The following is a 27828-nucleotide window of genomic DNA, read 5'->3' as shown; positions in this document are numbered from 1 at the left end:
TGGGGGCTTCACATACACAATTTCAAAGGGAGAAAGGGCTGTTCCTTTAGTTGGGGTGCATCGGAGGCGGAAAAGGGCTAGTGGCAGTGCCTGTGGCCATTTCAGTTGGGTTTCCTGACAAATCTTTGCTAGGCTATTTTTCAAGGTTCTGTTTGCTCGCTCAACCTGCCCTGAACTCTGGGGACGATAGGCACAATGCAATTTCCAGGTAATGCGCAAAGCGCGGGACAGGGCCTGAAGTGTGGCTTCAACAAAGGCGGGACCATTATCTGAACCTATAGCAAGAGGCAATCCATACCTGGGGATGACATCCCTAAGGAGAGCTCGAGCTACTTCTGTGGCTTTCTCAGTAACTGTAGGATATGCTTCCACCCACCCAGAAAAGGTACAGACCATGACCAAGAGGTATCGGAGCCTACCGCTCCTGGGCATTTCTGTGAAGTCTATAACTAGGGACTCAAAGGGTGTTAGTCCTCTAGACTGAACTCCTGGTGGAATACGGGGTCCCTGACGAGCATTATTCTGGGCACAGAGAGTACATCGGGCAGAGGCAGTGGCAACCAGACTATCCAATCCTTCCAGCACCACTACTCGACTGAGTAGGCGGGCTAGTGCTGTTTTCCCTAAATGTGATAGGTCATGAGCTTGAGACACTACAGGCCAAGCTAGGTGGCGTGGCACCAGAACTCTGGTATCAGGGAGATGTAACCAGCCATCAGATCTCCTTACTGCACCTTCCTCTTGAGCCCATTTCTCTTCCGTTTGGGTATACATAGGCGTCCATTCTTGTAATCGAATTTGGAACAGGGGAGTCACAGTACTTGCTGGGGGTCCTCGAGCAGCTTCCTTGGCCACCCGATCAGCATGGCGGTTCCCTCGGGCCACTGGAGTATCTATTCTTTGGTGTCCCCTACAGTGAATAACAGCTACCTTCTTAGGGGCCCAAACAGCCTCTAGCAGCTGAAGTATTTCAGGTCCATACTTAACAGGTTGGCCTGCAGCATTTATGAGTCCCTTTTCCTTATACAAAGCTCCATGAGCATGTAGGGTTGTGAAGGCATACTTAGAATCAGTATAAATGTTGGTCACCAGTCCTGCTGCTAGCTCCAGAGCTCTTATGAGGGCCACAAGTTCTGCTTTCTGGGCTGAAGTTCCTTGGGGCAGGGCTCTTGCTTCTATCACCTTGTCCTCTGTCACCACAGCATAGCCTGCCAATCGCTTGGAGTTCTCCACGTAACTGCTTCCATCTGTGAAATAAATTACATCTGGGTCCCTCCAAGGAACATCTTTAAGATCTGGTCGACTGGAGTACACTTCATCCATGGTTTGGATACAGTCATGATCCGGTGGTCCCTCAGATGCTGGCAAAAGAGTGACGGGATTGAATGTAGCCACTGTTTCCAGGTGTATCCGTGGATTCTCACACAAGCTAGCTTGGTACTTAACCATACGGTTATTTGTAAACCAATGGTTGCCCTTATACTCCATGAGGGTGAGAACTGCATGGGGGACTTTAACAACCAGTTCTTGCCCCAAGGTCAACTTATCAGCTTCCTGGACCAGTAAGGCTGTTGCTGCAATGGCCCTCATGCAGGCTGGCCATCCTTTAGCCACTCCATCCAGCTGTTTAGACAGGTATGCAACAGGCCTCTGCCAGGATCCCATCATCTGGGTCAGCACACCCAGAGCAACCCCCTGTCGCTCATGGACATACAGTGAGAAAGGTTTCTCCACATCAGGAAGGCCTAACGCAGGGGCTTGGAGTAGGGCTTTCTTTATGGCAATGAAGGATTGTTGAGCTGTAGGTCCCCATTCAAACGGCTCCTTTTCACCCCCCTTTGTGGCCTGGTAAAGGGGTTTCGCCATCAATGCAAAATTTGGAATCCAAATTCTGCAGAATCCGGCTGCTCCCAGAAATTCCCTAACTTCCCTTCTGGACTTGGGTTGGGGAATTGCAGCAACTGCTTGCTTCCTACTAACATCCAGTCTCCGACTTCCCTGGGAAATACAGAAGCCCAGATACTTCACTTCTGACTGACAGAGTTGGGCCTTTGAGCGTGATACCTTATAGCCTGCATCCAAGAGTAGCTCCAGCAATTCTCTGGTAGCCTCAAAACACTCTTCCTGGGTCACTGCTGCAATCAGGAGGTCATCTACATACTGGAGTAAAACTCGCCTGGAAGGCTCAGATTTAAAAGTCTTAAGGTCTTGTCCTAGGGCAGTCCCAAAAATAGTGGGGGAGTTCTTGAACCCCTGTGGCAGGCGGGTCCATGTATACTGAAGCTTCCTTCCTGTTACTGGGTTTTCCCATTGAAAGGCGAAAAGCAGTTGACTGGCGGGGGCCACCCGAATACAAAAGAAGGCATCTTTTAGATCTAGTGTCGTGAAATGGGTAGCTCCAGAAGGTATCAATCCCAACAGGACATATGGATTAGGCACTACAGGGTGTAATGAGATAGTGGATTTGTTGACCACTCGTAAGTCTTGGACTGGCCGGTAGTCCTCAGTCCCTGGCTTCTGAACTGGCAATAGTGGCGTATTCCATGGAGACTGACAAGGACGAATAATTCCATGGGATAACAGACGATTCAAATGTGCTTGAATCCCTTCCAGAGCCTTTCTGGGAATTGGGTATTGGCGAAGATGGATTGGCCGAGCACTTGGAAGTAAGTCTACATGTACAGGAGAAATATTTCGGGCCAACCCTGGGGGATTATCTTCTGCCCATACCCCACTGACCTGAAAGCTGTCTGCCAGGGGTAGGTCAACTTGGCCCTGCGACTGATGCAGCCGCCATTCTTCTTCAAGGGGGCAGCAGAAACTCAGTATACCCTTAGGGCTGGATGATGTCGGGGGCCGAAAGGAGACTGAAGTCTGGCCATCAGAGTCAAAAGAAATTTGGGCCCTAAGCTTGGACAGCAGGTCTCGGCCTAACAAAGGGATTGGACAGTCTGGCATATACAGGAATTCATGAGTGACTGTGTGTGAGCCTAATTGGCATCTACGGGTCGTCAGAAAGGGCCTCCGGTTCTGCACCCCCGTGGCTCCCACCACTCGGACAGTTTTTCCAGACACAGGCGCTAATCGCTCCGTCACAACAGAATGTTCAGCTCCTGTATCAATCATGAATGGAATTGAGCGGCTCCCTATAGTTAACTTGACCATAGGTTCCTGGGAGCCCAGTTTGTAGGAACCCGGTCTGTCCTATTCGTCCCATTCTGCCATCTCGGCTATCCCAATGATGTCAGATTCAGGAGGCTCATATCTTCCCTCTCGAACTCGGCCTCGGCTTCCTCGATCTCCTGGTCCCCTTCTCAGTCCCTGGCGCCTCTGGGGGCATTCATCTTTCCAGTGCCCTCTTTCCTTACAATAGGCACACTGGTCCCTCTCCAATCTTGGTCTGGGATTCTCCCCCCTTGGCCGGGATTGATTGAAGGAATCTTGGGGCCTGGCTGGTGGTCCGGGGTCCCACTTTGGCTTCCCATTAGCTAGAGGTCGACCTCGGTTAAGGGTGGAATTAGTAATGGCTGCCGCTAAAAGGTCGGCCTTCTTCTGCATCTTCCGGTCAGCCTCTCGGCGCACCTCCTGATCCCTATTAATGAAAACTTTGGTTGCGATCTCAATTAGCTGGGTGGTATTCATCCCTGCGAATCCTTCCTGACGCTGCAACTTCTTCCGGATATCTGGCATACTCTGGGCCACCAATGCACTATTCACCATTCTCTGGTTTTCTAGGGCTTCAGGGTCAAATGGGGTGTATGTTCTGTAGGCTTCAATTAGTCGCTCTAAAAAGGCCCCAGGGGATTCAGCTGCCCCTTGGAGAATTTCAGAGACCTTTGCCAGATTAATGGGCCTCTTTATGCCTTTCCTCATACCTTCCAGCAAGTCCCGGCAATAGCCAGACAACAGTTCATAGTGCTGCCCATCATTTGGATCCCATTCTGGAGCTGCGCGAGGAAACCGAGCTCTAACCCATCCCTCTGGGTCCTGTGTCCCCCCGGGGACACGCTCTCGCGTGATGGCCTCAGCATTTTGCAAAATCTTCCGCCTCTCCTCAGTTGTGAAGAGGGTAAGGAGAAGTTGTTGACAATCAGTCCAGGTTGGGTTATGGGTGGCCATAATGCTAGCCACTAGGTCCACCACTGCCTGAAGCTTTTCAGTATAAGAGGGGTAATGCGTCTTCCAATTCAGGAGATCGGTGGTTGTGAAGGGTACATACTGATAGGCCTGTGCCTGTATAACCTGACCCTGATTATTAGGATCCGGTCGAGTGGTGGTTACCTGTCGGAGTGGCAGAACTCTCGAGGAGGTGGGAATGGAACCTGAGGTAGAGCTAGGAGCTACCCTCCTATCATGCTCAGAAGTGATTGCAGCGGGTCTAACCCATTCAGTGGAGGTATGTTGAACCCCTGAGAGATGGGGAGGGGTACTCATAGACTGAGAGGTGGTCACAGGTGATTCAGTCCATTGAAAGGGATGCCGGGCCCCTGATGAGTGGGTAGGGGTATTAGAGGGAGAGGCTGGGCTGTCAGGAGTTGAGGAGTCAGGGAGTGGAGCCCAAAGCGGGTCTTCGGAGGTTAACAGGGAAGGATGTGGCAGAGGAGGATAGAGACTGGCTGAAAAGTCCAACCTAGGATGTGGTGGGGTTCGCACAGTGGGGGAGGAACTATCCGGAGAAGCCTGTGCTGGAGAAGCTTGGGCTGGACGGCGTGGATCTCTGGGGGTAGCACGGAACCCCAACAATGGGCCATAAGGTGGTGGCTCAAGATCTGAGGGGTCATCAGAGAGTATGGGTTTCTCAGGCAGGGTAGGGGCGGAAGCCACCGATTGGGTGATAGGCTTCCTGGGGCTCTTTCCCTCTTCTAGTTTAGATTTTCTAATCTTTCTTTGAGCACGACCTAACATGAATTTTACTGGGGATCCCATATAAGTTTTCAACCAAGAGGGAGGGTCAGTCACAAGGCTGTCCCAGGAATCTATATAAGGGAGTTGTTCAGAATATTCTGGTTCTCCTGCAATTATGCTGTAGACCTTCCGGATTACTTCAATATCTAAGCTGCCACTAGGGGGCCACCCCACTCCCATAGATGGCCACTCAACTTCACACAAGGTTCTTAGAGTACCTGAGCTTAAAGTCTGTCCATAATCATTAATTAAAAAGCCTTTTTTGAAATTCTTAAGCATACAGTCTAGGGGAGTATCAATTTGTCTAGACGATTTCCCTCCCATAATGCTTACAGTTACAACACACAAAAAGGGAGGGAATTTTTTTTTTTGAGAGTGCAGTAAGGGGTCCACACTCTCGAGACACTAGGTAGACAGACAACAATCGCTTCCTTCGGTCACTGGCCAATTGAACTCGCGTTAATTGGAAACGCAGTTATAAGAAGTCCGCACTCAGTTAATCATTCACGCATCACACATTCCATACAGAAAATCCCACCCAACAATTTCAAATTTCTCAGATACAGATAAGCTCAAGAGTTTTCGCTTCTAGTCCCCACGACTAGAAGGTACTAGGGCCTTCGCTGAGAGTTGATCAGGCTCTCCTTCCCTCAATTTTTGAGGGGCTGGTTTACAATTTCCTAGCTAGGACTACAATACAGAATACAGAATACATACCCGGCGAATGTTCCTCAGTCAGTTGGGTGCTGGGATTAATGCAGGATTCAGGATCCCACCGCTGCCACCAAGAATTGTTGCAGGAATGGAGGCATGAATTTATGATACTTCAGGAGTCAGACAGCACACCAGAATGAGAGAGAAATCTTCTTTATTTGCCAGCAAACAAAGTAGGACATCAGTTCTAGCTCTCTTCTCTCTTTCTCAGCTCTCTGTGTCTTTGTGGCTTCTGTCTCAGCTGCTTCTCTTCTGCTGTCTCTCCTGTTATCTTCCAGATTTCTTCTGTCCTTCTCCTGTCCTTCTGACGTAAACTGCTTCTGCTCCTACTTAAATACTGTTCTATCCCCCTCCTAGCCTAGCCCCCCCCCCTACTCTCCAATTGGTTAAGGAATAGATTGATTACCTTGCCTCAACCAATCAGCTCTATACAAATATCAGTTACATAGGTTCCAGACATCCTAAACTGACCTGTGACCTGAGGCCTCTTACACCAGACATTGTGGCTCCATCTCTTACATGTTCTTATTATGATTGATTTCTCATCTATAACTTAAACTGGGTTCATTTAGAAGCTAAGGGATATTCTTACATTTATTATTCTCATATTCCTAGTCTGGTTCATACTAACTACTTAACTGAACTCTGGCATTCATTAAGGGGGTCAAGGGCCAGTCTTACTTAATAGCATACGGCTATAGTTTGTTATTTCTTTCAGGACCATTTCTACATCTACCTAATCAATCAAAGAAAAGCTTTTCCTGACCTTTTTCACCTATCAGCTTCTTACACAGAACTTACTAGGACCACAGAAAACTCAAAACACATGTTGGCCTCTTCACTGCAGTCTTTGCTTAGAAAGTCAGACAAAGAATTGAACAAATATTCTACATAGAAATTACAGAATAAAACATATTCTAAAATAAGCATCCTTATAAGACATATTCTAAAATACACAGAATCAGTATTCCTTATAAGCAAGAACTTCTAAAATCTAACTCATTTATATCTAGAATTATTTAGAATCTAACTATTTCCTTCTAAGCAGTGTTCAATTTAATCCTAAACAAACTGCCTGCAATATGCCGGCTCATAATAGAATACATATGTGTTTGCTTAGCAATCCATCAATCACAAGGGACAGAGTTTCATTTCTCACTGACCTTTCTAACCTTAGCTCAGTAGAGCTAGGAGCTAAATAATCTGAACCACCTGGCATTCCTTCACTTTAGTTGCAAGGTAAAAAGTTAGAATAGTATTTGAGCACCTTTAAACAGAATTAACCCTTCATATGATTTCTCAGAATTAATCAATTTCTTTTGCCCACTGCCTCACTTTAAAAATGGCTGCTGAGACTTCCAGCGGCGGCCTTACGAGTGTTGGAGTCTCGCAAAGCCAACCTTGTAAGTCTCGGCAGCCATTTTAAAGATGATGCGGCAATGGAGGGTCAGCGCCGGCAGCGGGCAGGCAGGAAAGACGGGGGATCTTTCCTGCCTGGGCCCCGAAGCATCCATTAGCCCACCAGGATGGCTGCCTGCCTTTAGGTGCTTGCTGGGTCCCTGCGGCTCGGGGAATCAAGGGAGCGGGGAGGAGGCCTGGAGTAGGTGGGGTGGGGACCATAGGGAGGATGCTGAAAAATATATTTTCAAACATGCCAGCTTGTGCATACAGATGTGTACAGAGGAAGTATAATAACAGAATAACTTTTCACCAGGGGAGCAGGAAAGAGGTCTTGGATAGGTGAGGTGAGGTGGGGTGGGGAACGTGGACTGAATACTGTAAAAAAAAAGTTGAATTTTCAAACATGCTGGCTTGTGCATACACACACAGAGGAAGTGTAATAAGGGAATAACTTTTCATAGGTAGAGTAATAATTTGTTATATATTGTAATCAGTGTGTCATTTGGAGGGGCTGGTTATAGGGACACCCTAACACCGTTATATTGGTGCAGAGATTTTTTTTTCTCCTGGTAAAGGGCTTCTAAAACAGCCATCATGTTATGAGAATCAGGTGCTCAACGTTCAGTTTCTATTTATTTACTTATTTATGGCATTTTAATCCCACATTAAACATGAATTAGATTTGAACTTGGGAGCATTTAATTTTTCTTTTCTTGGAGAGACTAATGTGTTGCTCCCCCAGGCTCTCTCCCCAGGTATAGCCAGCTCTGCAATTTGGGGGGGAGGGTGCAGAGATGGGGGGGGGGGGGGGGAATGCACAGAGACAGACCAGGGAGAGAGCCTGTTGTGAAAAATTAACCAGCACACCACTGGGTTTGGGGGAGTATGGAGACTAACTTGCTTTTTCTAGGTGGGTTATGGGGGAGGAGGGTTCTCAGGCAGCCCCTAGAAAGTTCTGTCAGGAGCTAAAGGATATGGAGAAAGCCTGCCTGGCACAAAGGTTCCTGAGCAAAGAAGTTAAAAGATGGTGGTGTGTGAGAAAGAGGCATTTAAAAAAAAAAAAAAAACAGTCCATGGGGTGTGTAAAGGAAAACTATGCCAATTATTTTTCTATCTTTACAATCTTTACTTGTTAGCAAACAGATCTGCTTGAAATAAGTACCTTACATCAGTTGCAGACATTTCTCTGCCCCACCTTTGAGGTGAAGGCCTAATATAAAATCCAGTTATACAATGCATGATGCATGTTTCTCCAAACATTTTGAGCCAAAAGGTTCCATTAGTACAGTGACATTCTTAGAAAAAACATAAGAATAGTCATACTGGGTCAAACCAATGGTCCATCTAGCCCAGTATCCTGCTTCCAACAGTGGTTAAGCCAGGTCACAAGTACCTGGTAGAAACCAGAGGCATTGCTAGGGGGTGGGGGCAAGGGGAACAACCACTCCCCCAAATGGATTTTAAACAAAAAGCGCGTCTATGTGCCTTGCTTCCACTTTCCCTTCAGCCACTGTCTCTGTTCCCATCACCATGGGAAAGGCATCAACTCTCTACTTCACCTCCCAATATAGTCCAGCACCATTCTCCCATCCTTCCCTCCCCCTCCCTCTGGTGATGTTATAAAGTAAAGTAGTAAACTTTCCTTGACTGACTCTAGTCTCCAGCAACTGTCAGCAGCAGTCAGTGTCTGAAGCAGGCTGCCTGGACCTTCTCTCAGCCATCTCTCTCCCTCCTCTGATGCAATTTCCTGTTTCCCCCAGGGTGGGACCTGGCTGATGAAAGCCAAGGCCTGAGTCAGAAGCAGCCTGTTTCAGTCACTGACTGCTGCTGGAAAGTCAAGGTAAACGATTTTTAAATGCAGGGTAGGAAGGAGAAGGAAGCTGGGGCTGGAACTGGGAACTGAAAAGAGGGAGGCAAGTGGGAGAAGAGCTGGACCTGGAGACTGAAAAAGGGGGGAGGGGGCAAATGCAAGAGGCTGATGAGTCATCAGTGATGACGTCGAGGGCGGTGGACCTATCAGAGGCGCGAGGGCGGGGCCGAGAGAGATGGTGACAGACTGACGAATCTGACAAACCTTACGAACCCTTCACTTCAGTGAAGCCACGGAGTCAGCTTCACAATGTTGCAGGTGCGTTTTATTACACTACACAGCTCCCTAATTTTGCAGTTCAACATCGCAGGGTGGCTGGAGGGGGGCAGGACCCTGGAACTGGGTGGGAGGGAGGGGGGCGGACCCTGGAACTTGGAGGGGGGCGGGCGGACCCAGGAACTGGTAGGGAGGGGGGTGACCCTGAAACTGGGAGGGAGGGGGAGAGGGCCGACCCTGCAACTGGGAAGGAGGGAGGGGGCGGGGCCACCCTGGAACTGGGAGGGAGGGGGCCCCTGGCACACACTCTCATTCTCACACACACACTCTCGCACCCAGTCTCACCTCTCTCTGTCGCACACACTCACACATTCACTCTCTCTCTATCACACACTCACTCTCACACACACTCTGTAAACACACACACTCCGAGAAAAACCTTGCTAGCGCCCGTTTCATTTGTGTCAGAAACGGGCCTTTTTTCCTAGTAATACATATTCCAAGCATGTTTTGTAACTCAACAATATCTGCAGCTTGGTGGTCTGGTGGTCATTTGGCAACCTACCAGAAACATAGATAAGCAAATCATTTTATTGTTGCCATTAACACAGGATTTCTGTTACAGTGCTTTTTTTTGGCACATAATTCCAAGGAATATGTTCAGTGTGCGTATTATCATCAGTAAGAGAGGTATGGTGGGGTGGGTGGGTGGGTGGGGGAGACAGCTGGTGAAGTTGCACAAAAGTGAAATAGTGAAGGGGTCCTTCCCTGCTGTATTCAAAAGTGCCCCTACTGCTCCTTTACTGCTCGTACAGGTGTCGACACTTAGCATTTAAACTTGACCTGCCACACCCATCCCATCCCAGCTCCACCCCAATTTAGTCTCTTAAAAAATCTGAATTACTGACCACCTAGGCCTATGAAGATTTTAACCCTCCCCTCTCTCTTGGCCCTCCAGCCTCGCACTGGTGCCTATTTTACAAATGTCTTCTCCCCCTTGCTACTCCTCTGGTAGAAACCCAATTAATAGCAGCTGTTATCAGCTTCCTCTTGTTGCTGATAACAGTAGCCTTTCATGAGCAGAGTAGAATATATCTTGGCCTGTAATAATGGATGCCCATTGGTTTTCATCATTCCTTCCTTTCTGGGGGGGTCCTTTTACAAAGGCACAGGTTTTGGGCGCGCACAGAATTATTTTTCAGTGCACCTACAAAAAAAGCCTTTTTAAAATTTTTGCCGAAAATGGACATGCAACAAAATCAAAATTGCTGTGCGTCCATTTTGGGTATGAGACCTTACTGCCAGCCATAGACCTAGCAGTAAAGAATTTGGGCGGTAATGACCATGTGTCAGATGCCACTTGGCGCGCATCCGCTACGCGCGCCCGAAAGTAAAAAATATTTTTCAGACGCACGTAGCAGACATGCGCCAAAATGAAATTACTGCAAGAGTCACACGGTTAGTCGGGCGGTAAGTCCATTTGACGCTTTGGGCACACGTAGAGCCTTACGTGGCTTAGTAAAAGGGGCCCTGGGTGATTCAAGCCCACCTCTAAGCAGAGATCACAAGCAACCTGCCAGTTGGTGGGAAAAATGTGGGGTAGAAATGCAATACATAATAAATATATGGTTGTATTTTCTAGAAACTTTCCCAGAAAGTAAAGTCTAACTAGCAGTACAGCCTTGTGTTACAGATAAAAACTGGCCTGGAGGATTGTTTATGTGGAGATTGACTACTTCTGAATGGCATTACACAACTTTCCACCCCCACTGCCTTATTCTGTTCCCTTCATACTTTTGGCCATCAGATCCAAGGCAGACCATGTCTTAGGGCTGACACAAGACTAATACTGCAGAAGCTTTGGAAATATGAAAAGAACCTGGTTTACAGTATTCGTTCTCTAGAGTGGGAATTGCCCGTCCTAAACTATCCAAAATACTGACTTTAGAGTTCTCTGTCATGCATCTAATTTGATCATGGGATGATGTGATGCACAGTTTTTTGGGTTATTTTTATAATTTTAATTTTCAAGAAAAACCAAAGGTTTGGGCAATGAGCAAGGCATACATAAATAAGGATACAAAGAAAAGTCTTCACCTACACAACAAAATGAACATAATACCAAAACGTTTTATGCTTTCCTAACCAACTCCCCACCCCTCACTCTCTGTGAACTCCATAAACTAAATCCCCTCCTCCTCCCTTCCCCAATAACCCCCCTCCGCTGTCTAGGTCAGCATATCCCCTTTCACACAGAATGATATGAACTGTTCAGAACAGAGAAAATCTCCTACAAAAGCCCATGTGTGTAATTTATTTATTTTATTTATTTACGTCAATTTATATACCGTATCTTATTGCTACTGCAAGACAGAACGGTTTACAATTTATAAAAAGAAGCAATACAATATGTACAGGTTGGACAACATTAGAACTCCAGTCATTACAGGAAAGCACAGCAAACCCACAAACTAGCTACATAAGATGAAAAACAGTATAACTCATGATTTAGTATACAGGAGAGCACCGCAAATACAAGATTAAATACATAATATAATCTACATAGACAAACAATACAGTTTTGATTTAATATATATTACAGATGCCCATTTATAACCTTTCTTCCATTATTCTAAATTCTGTTCTACATAATTGATAAAGTAGAAGGTTTTCAAAAGTTTCCGAAAATGAAAGTAAGATTTCTCAAGTCTGATCTCTTTTGGAAGGCCATTCCAAAGAGAGGGAGACAAATGATGATACAGTATTAAAAAGAGGTCCTACAGCCTTTTATATTTGGCAATTGCATGTTTTCTATATGCAGTAATGTGCTCCATTAAAGAGATATCTGCCAATTTCTTAAGTACCACTTCCTTCAAAGGCAAAAAGAGAGCTTCCCAGACTTCAGCTAAACAGCTCATCACTGCAAAGAAGACAAGTTTCACATATCTATCTGTGGGTGAGCTGGACTTGAGCTCATAGCATTCTGTAAACATATTTGCGGAGTGAGGACCCTCTCCATCCCCAGAACCTCCTTGAGTATATCCCCTATTGAACATAAAAAAATCTGACTTTCTATACGTTCCCCCCATAGATGATAGAAACTACTCTTCTGCCACATCCCTTTCCAGCACAAACTGTCCCCCTGATGATACCATTTAGCCAACAGCAACTGGATGAGAACGACATTGAGGTCCATGACACAGGTGGAGGTTTGACAGGGGGCCTTTGTCAACTACAAACCTCTCATAAATCGAACAACTAGAGGCTCTACTCTCTACACGATGATGATAAGCACTAAGTGCACTAATGTGAACCCTTACAGAGTAGATTCTTGAGGCCAGAAAGGTGTAGAAGGTATTCAAGCAGGGTCTGTGTAGGGCAGGAACGGGACCTACAGCCTTGCTCTTACACAGACAGCAAACCTCCTCCATTTGAATGAATAACTCTTTTTAGTGGAATCTTTCCTGCAATCCAGTAAGACCCTGGAGACACCCTCAGGAAGATGCAAGGAAGCAAATTCTAAGCTCTCAACATCCAGGCCGTGAGGGCCAGAGATTGGAGGTTGGGATGCAGAAGAGATCCCCCATTCTGCGTGATAGGGGTTGGAAAACACTCCAGGCTCCACGGTTCTTTGGAGAAGAAGAGGGAACCAGATTTGCCGGGGCCAGTAAGAAGCAATAAGAATCATGGTCCTGTGGCCTTCCTTGAGTTTCAGCAACGGTCTCCCCACGAGAGGTTTAGGAGGATATGCATAGAGGAGACCAATGCAAGAGGAAGGAATCCAATGCTAGTTTGCCATGGGCCTACAGCCTGGAACATAACTGAGGGCCTTTGTGATTAACGTGAGTGGCAAACAAGATCCGAGGGGGTGCCCACACTCAGAAGATCTCTCGGCAATGCCCATGTTGATTGACCCCTCGTGTGGCTGCATGACCCTGCTCAGTCGGCCGGGCTGTTGGATTTGCCCACCAGATAAGTGGCCCAAATGAGCATGACCTGATGGGCTTCTCATTGTCACATCCAAATGGCCACCTAACACGATGTATGATCCAGTGCCCCCTGATTATTGGTGTCATACATTGCAATCTGTCCATTTGAATGAGTAAGTTTGATTGACCAACTGATCTTTGAAAGCCTCTAGTGCGTTCTAGAGTGCCCATAGCTCTAGAAGGTGATGTGTGGTATGTCTCCTGAGCTGACCAAGCAACTTGAGTGTGAAGCCCATCGAGATGAGCTCCCTACCTCAGACGGAATGCATCCTTCGTCATCACCTTCGTGGCTGAGGAATTTGGAATGAGAGTCCCAGAGTCAAATTGAGTCGAATTGGCCACCATAGCAAAGCGAACCAGCTCTAGGGACATATGGATGACATTCTCCAGGTTCCCTATGGCTTGAAACCATTGGAAGATAGGGTCCACTGGGAAGTCTCATGTGAAGATGTGCCATGGGTGTCACATGGACGGTAGGAGCCATGTGACCCAACAACCTCAATATCTGCCAAGCCATGATCTGCTGACTGGCTTGAACCTGAGTAGCAAGGGTGACAAAAGGTTCTGCTCGTGTCACAGGGAGAATGTTCAAGCTCGTTCTGTATCTTAGCAGGGCTCCAATAAACTCCAATTGTTGGACAGGGAGCAGATGGGACTTGGGGTAGTTTAAAACAAACCCTAGGAGTTCTAGCATTTGAATAAATTGCAACATGGACTCCTGAGCACTGTCCCTTGATGTGCTCTGCACCAGCCGATCATCCAGATAGGGGAACACATGAACTCCCAGTCTGCGTAGCAACATGCGACTACTGCTAGACATTTGGTGAAGACCCTGGTGTGCTCCCATAGTAACAAGGATCTTATCAGAGCTTGTGATCAGCCAAAATTCCTGCATCCTGCATATGGCTAACAACCAAAGGACCAACAGCCACATACAGCAAAGAAAGATGGGGATGGGAAGTAGTGCAGCATACCTGAAGTAGAACACTGGGAACCAACACAAGTTACAAAAGGCAGCACGCTTAACTTTAAACGCCATTTATAGAATAGCACTAAGTGCTATTTTTTCAGTACCGATTTTTAGGCACCATTATTGAATTTAGTCCTAAATTGTGCTGCAAATATTGTTTACGATTTTGTCATGTAGCCATCCAAACCTGGGGACTTCCCATTTAGATTTATTATAATTTATAATCTGCCTTAAACCATATTTTAGGATTTCATGGCCTGTTCTTCACCTGCACTTGAATGTCTTTATCAAGAATGTTGGTTTCCGCTGGTGTAATTATCATCTGCTTTATAGAAAGAATGCTAACATTCTTTAAAACATTTATATCAATATTCGCCTCACCTGCCTTGGTATTTTTAATCTTTAATATCATGGTGTCCTGTCTTTTTGCTTTCAGTTTAGTCACCAACAACTTGCTAGCTTTTTTCCCTTGTTCATAGTACATCTGTTTGGCCAGGTTTAATTTGTGCAATTTCCAGCTCCTGCAGGTCCCTCTTACTATTTGTCTCTCTTGATAGGTTGCTGTCCCATCTGCTCTTTTATACCACCCTTCCAGCTCTTGTAACTAGCTCCTTAGATTGTGCTCCCCATTTTCTTGCTATTTTTTTGTGGTGGGAACCTATCGCTATAAGAACACCCCCTAATGAATGCACTAAATCCTTCCCAAAGTATGGCTGTGATACCTTCCCCATTATTATTGGCCTTAAGCTATTCTTGTATCTCCTGGACAACCTTCTGACTATACTCTTCCTTCTCTAATAAGGATTCATGAAGCCCCCACCATGTCTGGCTGATCTGCCCCCGATGACCTTTAAGTCTTCCATAGGAATGCATGATCCAACCAAATCCTTGGTTCCACTCTCACTTTTTTCCAGCTCTGACATATATGCCCAGTCCACCAGAAGAAGGTCAATGCATTTATGGACAGCCGAATAGTAGGTGTCTCTCTTTCCTTATATCTCCAAGTATCAAGTAGCTTAAATTCTTCAATAAATTTTTTTAACCGCCTCCTGTGCCTCCCTTGCCCTTGTGTTAAAATGTACCCTCTCCCTCCCCACCACCATGGATAAGGATCCCCTCCTTCTGACGCTTAACAAATGATCCACTTTTCAGAGAAAGTACCCTGTCCCTCATTTGGTGCATAAAGACACACCAGGACTACTGAACCCCATCAATTTTACCCTCCATGATAACAAATCGACCATCCTCATCATTAATTTGTTTCAGAATAACAATTTTGAGGTAGATATTCAACCAGTGGTGCTCAGCATTTTACTGACTGCTACCAGCTTTATGTCTGGAAATTCAGTGCGGGGCATGTCTGAGCTCTGGCATTGAATTTCCGGGTTTATAGAGCGGCTAACACATAGCTGGTTAAATGCAATATTCATCACTGAACTGGCTAGGTGAACCACATAAGGATAGGACTCACTTTATGTGGTCCAATTTATGCAGTTGCTTAGCTGGTTAAGTGCTGAAACTAAATATGACTGGTTAGCCGTGAACAAGTGATTTAACCATCCAGGAGCCATTTCTGGCTGGTTAAATCACTTTGAATACAACCCCTTTGGTGTTCATGGGAAAAAAAGATCCTTTCCCCCCCCCCCCCCCCCTTCCATAGCGCCTGCCAGTTTGTTGCCAGTCATTGTATTGGGAAGTATTTTGATAAAGCAAGTGCTCAGCCTACTTCCTAAGATGTGTCTCTTGCAGGAAATTGATATCTGCCCATACCCTCCAGATTTCCTTCGCACCCAGCATGCATTTACAATTAGAATTTAAACCCTTCACATTCCACGATGTAATTCATATTCACCCCAGTCACCCACATCACCATGCTGAGCACCACTACCAACCCCCCAAGTTCCCTCCTACCCCCTATCTTGCCCACCATCTCCCATCTCCTCCCCCCTCCCCCAAGATCAGTTCTGTTTGTCACATACTGTAGGCTCTCATGCAAAAGGAGACAAACGTCTCTCACCACCCCCCTAAGACCCTCTATTTCAGACACCCTTTCTATCTCACCTCATCCTCATCCCACCCCCTAAACTCCCACCCAGACTCCCACCCTATCCATACCCTTTCCTACTGGACAGTGACCTGCAATCAGATATCTCCTCATTCAACCAGCACAGTTCCTCATAAACTGTGAAGACATGCTGTCAGCAGTAGTCAATTAGCTGAGAAACTTAAGATTTGGAACACCAGCTGGGCAGCAAAGAGAGGAAAAGTAAACAACCTCATTTCAGGTATGTCCTACTTTGGGCTTCCAGAGTTCTCACTGTCCACTGATACTTTTTGCCATCTCCTCCAGCCTTTAGTCACCTTCTGCTTTTCCTCCCATTCCATTGTCGGCATCTCTGGTATGGATCCCTTTCTCCTGTTCCACCAGGCCCAGGTCTCCTGTTGTCTCAAAAACTCCTTCACTAGTCGAACTGTCCTTATGGACACTGCCCACAGTAAACAGGAGCCCAAATGGAAAGACCCAACGGTATGTTACACCATCTCAGAGCTGCCAAGGGGTCCCGATTTTTGAGAGGGAGATTTTAGTACACGCCCCAGCCACGCCCATTCTGTCTTGGCTCCACCCACTTTGTAGGCATTGGGAAAAAAAACATTTTAAGTGCTCCCAGGTTTCAACCCAATTCAAGTTTAATTATGGGATATACATTATATAAAGTAAATAAATAAATAGAAACTCTGAATGTTGAACACCTGATTCTCATAGAGGCCGTTTACCTTGAGAAAAAAAAATTTCTTCACTAATTTAACTATAACCAGCTCCTCCAAATGATACACTGATTACACTTTCTAACAAATTACTACTCTACCTATGAAAAGTTATTCCCTTATTACTGTATACTTCCTCTGAGTACATCTGTATACTGCACAAGCCAGCAATTTTTTAAAATTAAATGAGATAAATAACAAAAACTGCTACCAACAATATAAAAATGACGACCGTGGATGCAGCAGCTCAGAGGTTACAATTTACTTACTTACAGAGACCAATCAATGGCTTCAACTTTTCATCCGATCCCTCCACCACGATGCAGCCTATGCATTTTGTCCACGACAAAAAAAAAAGGCAAGCAAACGCGGGGCCGCAGCAGCCTTCAGGCATGCGCTGTCGGCTCTGCTGGTCCTCTGCCCTGCTGACGTCAACCTTTGAGTTCCGGGGGCAGAGGACCCGCAGAACTGACAGCACATGCCTGAAGGCAGTGCTGCGGCTCAGCGCGTTTGCTTTTTTTGTTTTGTTTTTGCGCCGCTGCTAGCCTTGGGAGAAGCAGCGGCGGCGGCCGATGAAATCTCAGCGGGAGACTTCACCGCTTTGGCGGGAGGTGGCCCACCAAAGCGGGAGTCTCCCACTGAATGCGGGAGACTTGGCAGGTCTGCCATCTTTCTGGAATTTCTCTGATCTCCTTACTTGTGCTCCTTTTTTGCAAAGTAATTGCTGCCAAGTCTGGGAGTAATACCACATCCTGATTTCTCAACTAAAAGTCTGTTCCCCCCCCCCCCCACCCCCCATTGCAATTAGCAATCTCTCCAGTTCATAATCATGCGTACAAATTATGATATCCCAGGGAGAATTTGTCCGTGGATTGCCTTGCACTCTGCTGGCCTGGTCCAGTTTTATCGTCGGGCTTTCTTGTTCCAAAAGACAGAGCTCAGCCGGGCATCTCAAATTGTCCTGGCCACTTAGAATTTTTTAATTTTTCCTCTTTGAGAGCATCTTTAATCAGCAGGTTGCTATGCCTCATTCTGTTTCTAGTTCCTCTAATTATCTTGCGTCTGTCAGATGCAACCAGTTTCTTGCAACTGGCCCTGCACACACTCCCATTTCCTCTCCTTGCTCCTCTAACTTACAATCAGTTTCATCAAGCTGCTTACTGATTTCACACACTTCCTTCTTAAGCTTGCTTATCTTCCCCATGATGTCAGTTCTTAGTACAGTTACATCTCCTTTAAAATCTCCAAACTGTCGCTTGAACATCTTTGCTGCTTACTGGGCTCCCAGGTTTCTGCAGAAGTTCCTCTTTCACATATATACACCACCTTCGCAGCACAGCTGAGATGTGATGCCGCCACCACCGCCATTTTGCTGCCCCCCTCCTCAGCGCTCTCCCGACCTTCAAAAGCAGATTTACGTAGATCCACTGCTTTCCTCTGAGTGTTTGCCATTTCACAGTCCAGTCCTGCTCTCAGATTATCTCTCCGGGTCACCCACTTCGATGTGGTACAATACTGCCACTTTTAAAGACACTTTGCTGGGTCTGGGGTCAGAGCACCCTCATTCGCATCTGCCCAGGTGAGTGATCTAATATCCTCTCCCCGATTGCCACTGCTTTTTAACAACCACTGTCTTCCTGTGGCCTTTTGCTTTGCTTTAAGATTCTTATCCTAGTCCATAAAGCATTTTTGCACTAGTATCCCATTATGTCATCTATAACCTTATAATTTAAATAAGATATAGAAAGGTGTAACTTGCACAGAGCAACAGGCACAGCCCTAACTAAGGCAATAGAGCAGTAGGTACAATGCTAAGCACTTTATTGGGCAGACTAGATGGACCATACAGTTTTTTTATATGCTGTCATTTACTATGTTACTATGGGGCTGATTTTGAGAGAGAAATTCCTAAATCTTCACTTCCCCAGCTATAAAGGTCTAAAATATAGATTAATACATGCGTCCAGCTTTTCATACTTGAGTTCGCAAATGTGGAGTGCTCTACCACTTGACCTGAAAATAATTCACAACCTAATTAACATCCGTAAAGCACTGAAGACACATCTCTTTAATATGACATACCATAATGACTCATAATTGAACCATAATTCAACATCATTTACTTAACAATTGGATTATTTTCTCCCTGTATTGAATTGCCTAATTTTATTGTTATCCATGTTCAATATGCGATACCTATTGTATGTTTTTTTTCCCTTTTTTACTTGACTGTTCACTTTATCATCCATGTTCTATATCCATTACCAATTGTATCTTTACTCTGAAATGGCATAAGTCATGACAGAAAATTGTAAACCACATTGAGCCTGCAAATAGGTGGGAAAATGTGGGATACAAAAGCAACAAATAAATAAATAAAACATTTAAAAAGTGGCATAAAGCAGCATATGGACGTTTTGCTTGCCAAAGCATTCAAAGCGCTATTTTTGAAACCTATTTTGCAGACATTTATCATTGCAGTTAATCTGCAGTGCATCCAAATTAGAAGGGGGTGTGTCAGGGAGGGATTAGAATGTTCCTAATACTTTTTTCTGCCATAATGGAACAAAAACAAAACGTCCATGGCTACAATTTCAGTGTTTTGGTCTAGACCTGTTTTTATCATGACTAAGTCAGAAAAGGTGCCCTAATTGATCAGATGACTACTGGAGGAATTAAGGCATGACCCCCCCTTTACTCCCTCAGGAATCACTGACCCCCTCCCACCCCCCAAAGATGTGAACAAAATAGTACATACCAGCCTCTATGATATTCTCAGATTTTATGGCCAGTCCTATTAGAGCAGCAAGCAGGTCCCTGGAGTAGCCTAGTGGTCAGTGCAGTGCACTGTGTAGATGGGGACCCAGGCTCATATCCCACTCTGTTACACTTGTGGTGGAAAGTGTGAGCCCCCAAACCTACCTTCTGTACCTACATATAGGTGACACCTGCCGCCATAAGGGCTATTGTAGTGGTACACAGTTGGGTATAGTAATTTTTTGGTGGGTTTTGGAGGGCTCACTATACAATATAAGGGGGTAATGGTGAGATGTGTACCTGGGAGCTTTTATGAGAAGTCCACTGCAGTGCCTCCTAGGATGTCCCATTACTCTGCTTGGATGTCTGTGCAGCCAGTCTACTAAGTGCTGGCTTCTCCTACATTCAATGACTTGATTTTTTTATGTTTTTCACTCAGACTTTTTTTTTTTTTTCAAAATAGGTCAAAAGATAACACACAGAGCACAAACACATCTAGCAAGTGGCCATTTTTGGAAAAAAAAAAAAGAATAGGTGTTTTGCTGTTTTGAAAATCGCTATATTTGCTATTTGGATTCTGGACATTTTGAGCAAAACAGCCAACGTCGGACTTAGACATATCAAAATGCCCCTCCATATGTATATGCTTGTTTTTCATGTACCTATCCACTGTCTTCCATTTCTTCAAATACTGTTTCTCCGCATTGCACAAGCCAGACCTTGATTCTGCTAGATAAGCTGCTTCTTTGCATCTCCTTCTTGATGGAACCTTGATAGCCCTTCTCGCTTTGGTCTGAACTGTCCTCTGAAGAAGTTTTAGGCAGGTCTCAAAACTTATCTCTTCACACAGGCTTTTGGGGGTCTGGAGTACCTAGCTGCAGGCATGGGGGAGGAAGGGGACGATAGCATTTTGGACAACCCTGTGTCTCTTCATACTTATTTTCCTCTTTAGCTCTTCTGTCCTGCCAATTATTTGTAGTTCCCATATTCACTTTTTTTGTTATTTGTTATGAAAGACACCTTAATAAACAAACAATATTGTTTGAGAAGGCTATAAATTTGGACACATTTGAAAATGCCTCAGGGAACAAAGCTTTTCCCTGTAAAACAGTTCAAGAGAATCAAGTTCACCAACATATTTTAAACCTGTTTTTTAATTATGAAAATTTTGTACTGTAGCAATCTGAACATAAGGGATAAAACAGCTTCTGCTTCCCTACCAGCCAATCCACTAAAGCATGGAATTCCAAATCAGTATTATGCAATCTAATTATAATGCATGTTTCTAAGCCTAAATATAGATTGATGTCAAAGATGGCTTCCCTTAATGGGATAATTTCTGTCTTGGTTTTCTTCTTATCGCTTCCTTTGCACTTTCAGTGTATACTTTGGTATTCCTCCTCCACTGCTATCCCACTATCAGTCAGTGTACCTCAGGGCTCTGTCTTGGGACCTCCTCTTTTCTCCATCTGTATTTGTTTGTTGTGTGTTTGTTACATTTGTACCCTGCCCTTTCCCACTCATGGCAGGCTCAATGCGGCTTACATGGGGCAATGGAGGGTTAAGTGACTTGCCCAGAGTCACAAAGGAGCTGCCTGTGCCTGAAGTGGGAATTGAACTCAGTTCTTCAGGACCAAAGTCCACCACCCTAACCACTAGGCCACTCCTCCCTTGGTGCTCGGACCTGATCAGTACCATCTCTATGCTGATGGCAGGGCTGCTGAGGAGACTGGGCCGGGCCCCCCGCCGCCCCTCCCCCCCCCGAGGTCACCACAGTCCCCATCCTCCCCTGCCCACCCCGGCCCCGACAGCCCCCCCCCCCCCGTCCGCCACCGGCTGGGCCCCCTGCATTCAAATCACAGCACCTCACCTCCGTGTGAAAGCAGAGCAGCGGCAGCTCACCTCCCTTCGGACCTTCCCTTCCTGTGTCCCACCCTTGCAGAAGTTACATCAGATGAGGGCGGGACACAGGGGAGGGAAAGGCCCGAAGGGAGGCGAGCTGCTGCGCTTTCACGTGAAGGTGAGGCGCAGTGATTTGAATGCAGGGGGCCCGGCCCGGGGGCGGATGTCGACAGAGCCGAGGGCGGGCGGGTGAGACTGGGGACTGCGGCGCCAGGCCCCCCCTTGGAGGCCCTGGCCCAGAGAATTTTGTCCCGCCTGCCCCCCCCCCCTCTCTGCGGCCCTAGCTGATGGCTCCCAGATCTAACCTCTCCATACCAGAACGCATGCAGTGTTATAGAATTGGGGGAGGGGGTTACACCTGGTTTCAGTTGGTTGTAACACCTTGTGCCCAAAGTTGGATGTGGATCTCGGCACTATATGCTATTCTATAAAGAGCGCTGATCCCAGAATGCCCATTATAGAATACCATTCCGTGCCAAATTTTTGATGCCATTTTCTGAATCCAGTCCAGAGTGCCAGGGCAAAGCATGTGCATCCCTGAAAATGAACTGAATAGTGGTGATATTCATTCTGCTATCCAGATAACTATTCAGTTACATTTAGGACATCAAAAAGTACTTATGTACTTATGGCAGTCCTGCCACTATCCTTTTATTTGCTTTTGAATATCCAGGGTCTTTGCACTTTATGTAGCAAAACTGGACAGGACTTGCAGCTTTATTGAGTGAGTTCTTTCCACTGAACATAGGGTCCTGTGGTTGAGGAGAATTTTACCCCCATCCAGGGGTGTGCTGGTAAATTTTTAACAACAGGCTCTTTCTCCAGACATAGCCAGCTCTGCAGTTGGAAGGGCCAGGGGTGGCCGGGGTGGGGGGGGGGTGGGGGAGCAACACTTGCCTCTCTCTCCTCCCCTCCCTTCGTGCAGGCACGCTAGGCATACCTTTGCTGGCAGCCCATAAATGGACTGCCACCACTCCCAACGTCTTGCTCAGAGCTAGCATGCTGGAACTTCTCTCACATGCTCGAGAACTCCCAGCCTGCTGCCCAGAGCTGGAAACAAGGAGCGGGGAGCAGCAGTAGTCCTATTTACTTGGCTGGCAGGGCTCAGCATCCCCACCACCCAAAGTAAAAGAGAATTCAGCAGGGGGGCCCAAGCCCACATTTTGGGAGCCAGTTGTTAAAGTAGCCATGGAGGGCCCTACTTTAACAACAGGCTCCCAAAAATTCTTAAAAAATTAACAACCGGCTCTTGCGAGCGCTGTGAGAGCCTGCTCCAGCACACCACTGCCCCCATCTATCTGAGTCTAGAACATAGGGTCTTCCTTTTAATATATACAACCCTCTAGATAGAAAGTTAAAGACCATGCTAAGGTGGTCTTACACTAATAACAGAATACTTCATCCTGTGTTTGCACCGTATCATGGAGACTTCAGTGGTGCTCCAAAGGTGAAGTATAGGATTGATTGTCCGCAGCTGTCTAGGTCTTGCCACGTTTGAGTAATGGAATCGATGTTTCAGCCCTCATGCTGTGCTTTCTTCAGGGGTACACTGTGACGGCTACAGTTTGTATTTATATAGTGAGATCTCAAACCTGATTGGTTGGGGTTTGAGGTGGGTGTAGGTTTCCTTAGGGAAGTGGGGAGATTTTGGCGGGAAATGAAGGTGGGAAGTGTAACAAGTGTTGCTTCCACTTAGATGTGTAAAACCCAGACAACTGCACCAATCATTATGCCAACTGTGGAAGCTTAAGAGAAGTTACAACATTGTTGGCCTGAGTGAATCATAGCACAGGTCCATACTGCAAACATTAACTATTGTTACATACCATGTCTTTTATCTCCTATAGGACCTATGACACTCATTCACTATGAAGTATACAACTTTATTTCCTGTGTTGGTGTTGACGAGTATGTTTCTAAGCTTCAGTTTCTATTGGAAATTTGGAAAGGTATCACAGTTTTTCTTTTCAGAAAGAAATCTTTTACCCACCTATCTTCAGTACTAAGACGTATTTTATTGATGTGTGTGACTAAATATCAAAATTTCCTCAACATTCTCTTCCCAACCACAAAGAACAATTTTTAAGGGACCCTGGTGGCTGCTTGAATATTCTTTGCATTGTCTCTGGAAAATTCACCAGGGGAAGCTGATACGGGTTTGTATAAATATACCCTTTTCTTGAGCCCTGCCCAGGTAAATAAAAATATACAAATGCAAAGCAATGAAAACAATGGGGTTGATATTAAGCTGGCAGTAGTAAGCGGTTTTTATTTATTTATTGCATTTGTATCCCACATTTTCCCACCTATTTGCAGGCTCAATGTGGCTTACAATACATCATGGGTAGTGGAAATATAATAGAAAATAGACATTTAGTGTTACAGAAAATTTTGGCAACATGATAACGATAAGACATGATAGTAGTATAACAAGCAAGTATTATAAGACATTTCTAACTATGTGTGGAGGAGTTATGTATATTCACATTGATTGATCTTTGTGGTAAGCCTTGTTAAAGAGATGGGTCTTCAGTAGTTTGCGGAAGTTCGTTAGTTCATAGATCATTTTTAAGTTGCACGGCAGTGCGTTCCATAACTGTATGCTTAAGTAGGTGAAGTTTGACGCGTGCATTAATTTGTATTTTAGACCTTTGCAGTTAGGGAAGTGCAGATCAAGGAATGTGCGGGATGATCTTTTGCATATCTGGGTGGTAAGTCTATCAGGTCTGACATGTAGGCTGATGCATCTCCATGAATGTTTTGTGAACTAGGGAGCACATTTGAACGTGGATGCGTTCTTTGAGTGGGAGCCAGTGTAGTTTTTCTCATAGGGGCTTAGCACTTTCATATTTGTTTTGCCGGAATATGAGTCTAGCTGCAGTGTTCTGGGCTGTTTCTGACCACCACTAGCTTTATTCCTAGATAGTCAATGCCAGGCCATGTCCGGGCGCTGTCATTGAATATCTGAGCAACGTGGCCAGCTAAAACGTAACCAGTTAAGTGCGATATTCAGCTACGATGAACTGCATAAAATAAAGTAGGACTGCATTTATGCTGTCTTATTTATGCTGTTATCTTACCAGTTAAGGGCTGAATATTGGCACTTAACCAGCTGCCCACAAAGTAGCTGGTTCGGCTAAGCGCTAACTGGGCACTTTCAACAGCAGTATTCATTTAAATGCCACTAAATATGCCTGGTTAGCCCCCAGCCATTTCTGACCATTTAAATTGCTTTGAATATTGACACCAATAAGGCATATACCCCCTCATTCTGTAACAGGTTACAAAATGTAAGTGCTTTTTACATGTTTAAATTTATTCTGGCCATATTCAGAACTATTTAACCGACAGGAACGGCTCCTGGCTGGTTAAATAGCACTTACTAGTACTACTTATCATTTCTATAGCACTACTAGATGTATGCAGCGCTGTACACGTGAACATGAAGAGACAGTCCCTGCTCGACAGAGCTTACAATCTAATTAGGACAGACAGGACAAACAAGGAGATAAGGGAATATTAAAAGTGAGGATGCATAAAATAAGGGTTCTGAACAAGTGAATAGGGTTAGGAGTTAAAAGCAGCATCAAAAGGTGGGCTTTTAGCTTAGATTTGAAGACAGCCAGAGATGGAGCTTGACGTACTGGCTCAGGAAGTCTATTCCAGGCATGTGGTGCAGCAAGATAAAAGGAACGGAGTCCTGGAGTTAGCAGTGGAGGAGAAGGGTGCAGATAATAAGATTTTACCCAGTGAACGGAGGTTCCCATAACTGGCTATCTGCAAATTTTTAGTGGGGGGATATCAAGCTATCTTATGCTGAATATTCACAGTCAGTGCATAGGAGGCGATTCTAAATATGGCGCCTAAAAAAATTGGTGCTGAAATCAGTGCTGACTGAGCGTATTCTATAATCAGTACCTAGATTCAGGTGCTGATTATAGAATACGCGTAGTTGATATTTCAGCACCTGAATCTATGTTCATCCATTTTACAACAACGAAAATGTGGAATAAATCCCAGCATGTAGATTTAGGCGCACTGGGCTATATTCTATAGCTAGGTGCATAAATTTCAGAACGCTCATGAAATGCCCATTTCCCCACCCATAACCCTTTTGCCTGCATGTGTTAGAAGTTCAGTTCACATAAAATACGCTTAGCGACTTGTGCACTAAATTCTAATCAGTGCAATTAGTGCATTATTACTTGTTAATTGCTATTCGAGCGCTCATTAGCTTGTTAAGTTATGCTCATTGTTATAAAATCCGCACCAATTTGGCACGGATCTCTAGGTGCACTATATAGAATCCGGGGGATCAGCGGCTAACTGGCTATATCATGTGATATAGCGGCTAGCCATGATATTCAGTGCATTGCAACTAAGTTTGGGAGCCAAAATAGCAGGCCTATCTTTAGTCGCTATAAACTAACCGGCTAGCGCTGAATATTACATACTACTACTACTATTTATCATTTCTATTAGCGCTACAAGGCATACACAGCGCTGTACACCATACAGAAAAGAGACAGTCCCTGCTCAAAGAGCTTACAATCTAGATAAGACAGGTAAACAGACAGAACCATTAAGGGTAAGGGAATAAATAGGAGAGGTTAAAGTTAAGTTTAAGCTGATCAGGAAAAAACCCAGATATCAATGCTGGTCACTGGAAATAGCCTGGCACTGAATATCCAAGTTTAGCTCCGGTGTCAGGCAGCAGCACACTGCCCAGCGACGGCATAAGTACATAAGTACATAAGTAGTGCCATACTGGGAAAAGACCAAAGGTCCCATCTAGCCCAGCATCCTGTCACGACAGTGGCCAATCCAGGTCAAGGGCACCTGGCACGCTCCCCAAAACGTAAAAACATTCCAGACAAGTTATACCTAAAAATGAGGAATTTTTCCAGTCCATTTAATAGCGGTCTATGGACTTGTCCTTTAGGAAATCTATCTAACCCCTTTTTAAACTCCGTCAAGCTAACCGCCCGTACCACGTTCTCCGGCAATGAATTCCAGAGTCTAATTACACGTTGGGTGAAGAAAAATTTTCTCCGATTCGTTTTAAATTTACCACACTGTAGCTTCAACTCATGCCCGCTATTCTAGTATTTTGGATAGCGTGAACAGTCGCTTCACATCCACCCGATCCATTCCACTCATTATTTTTATACACTTCTATCATATCTCCCCTCAGCCGTCTCTTCTCCAAGCTGAAAGCCCTAGCCTTCTCAGCCTCTCTTCATAGGAAAGTCGTCCCATCCCCACTATCATTTTCGTCGCCCTTCGCTGTACCTTTTCCAATTCTACTATATCTTTTTTGAGATACGGAGACCAGTACTGAACACAATACTCCAGGTGCGGTCGCACCATGGAGCGATACAACGGCATTATACATCCGCACACCTGGACTCCATACCCTTCCTAATAACACCCAACATTCTATTCGCTTTCCTAGCCGCAGCAGCACACTGAGCAGAAGGTTTCAGCGTATCATCGACGACGACACCCAGATCCCTTTCTTTGATCCGTAACTCCTAACGCGGAACCTTGCAAGACGTAGCTATAATTCGGGTTCCCTCTTACCCACATGCATCACTTTGCACTTGTCAACATTGAACTTCATCTGCCACTTGCACGCCCATTCTCCCAGTCTCGCAAGGTCCTCCTGTAATCGTTCACATTCCTCCTGCGACTTGACGACCCTGAATAATTTTGTGTCATCGGCGAATTTAATTACCTCACTAGTTATTCCCATCTCTAGGTCATTTATAAATACATTAAAAAGCAACGGACCCAGCACAGACCCCTGCGGGACCCCCACTAACTACCCTCCTCCACTGAGAATCTGGCCACGCAATCCTACTCTCTGCTTCCTATCTTTCAACCAGTTCTTAATCCATAATAATACCCTACCTCCGATTCCATGACTCTGCAATTTCTTTAACCAGGTAGAATAGTGGTATTCTAGCGGGTAATTGCACACTGGCACACATAAATGGCAGCAGTGAGCCTAAGCAGTATTCTGTACACACTAAAATGACTTAGAGGGGCATAATCGAACGTGAACGCCCATCTCCATGGGAGTCTATCTCCGAGAACGGGTACATGAAGGGGCGGACAGGCCGTATTTAAAAAAAAAATGGGCGTCCAACTTTTTTTTCGATAATACGGTTTGTGCCGGGCAAATGCATCGGATTTGTGCGGACTTGAGCTGGGCGGTTTCATTTTTCAGCGATAATGGAACCGAAGGCGCCCAGCTCAAAAACGACAAATCCAAGGCATTTGGTCGTGGGAGGGGCCAGGACTCGTAGTGCACTGGTCCCCCTCACATGCCAGGA

At 45.6% G+C, this 27828-nt stretch overlaps 1 protein-coding gene across 5 annotated transcripts in view; it reads left to right on the top strand.

The window, feature by feature from the left end:
• The window catches only part of LOC115481617 (NXPE family member 1-like), an 89365-nt gene that overhangs the window by 42779 nt on the left and 18758 nt on the right, over positions 1–27828 (top strand). For 3 of the 5 annotated variants that reach the window (XM_030220899.1, XM_030220902.1, XM_030220898.1), the window contains exons 2-3: positions 14868–15039; positions 23338–23439. In XM_030220899.1, the coding sequence (XP_030076759.1) occupies positions 23359–23439 (81 nt within the window). In that variant the 5' untranslated portion in view covers positions 14868–15039; positions 23338–23358. Of the gene's footprint in view, positions 1–14867; positions 15044–23337; positions 23440–27828 lie in introns of all 5 variants that reach the window. The other 2 variants (XM_030220900.1, XM_030220901.1) reach the window with 2 other exon arrangements.

Source organism: Microcaecilia unicolor, chromosome 12 (assembly GCF_901765095.1).
Source record: "Microcaecilia unicolor chromosome 12, aMicUni1.1, whole genome shotgun sequence".
Taxonomy (NCBI): Eukaryota; Metazoa; Chordata; class Amphibia; order Gymnophiona; family Siphonopidae; genus Microcaecilia; species Microcaecilia unicolor.
The sequence above is the reverse complement of the archived record's forward strand: the minus strand, read 5'-3'. Positions and strand labels throughout refer to the sequence as shown.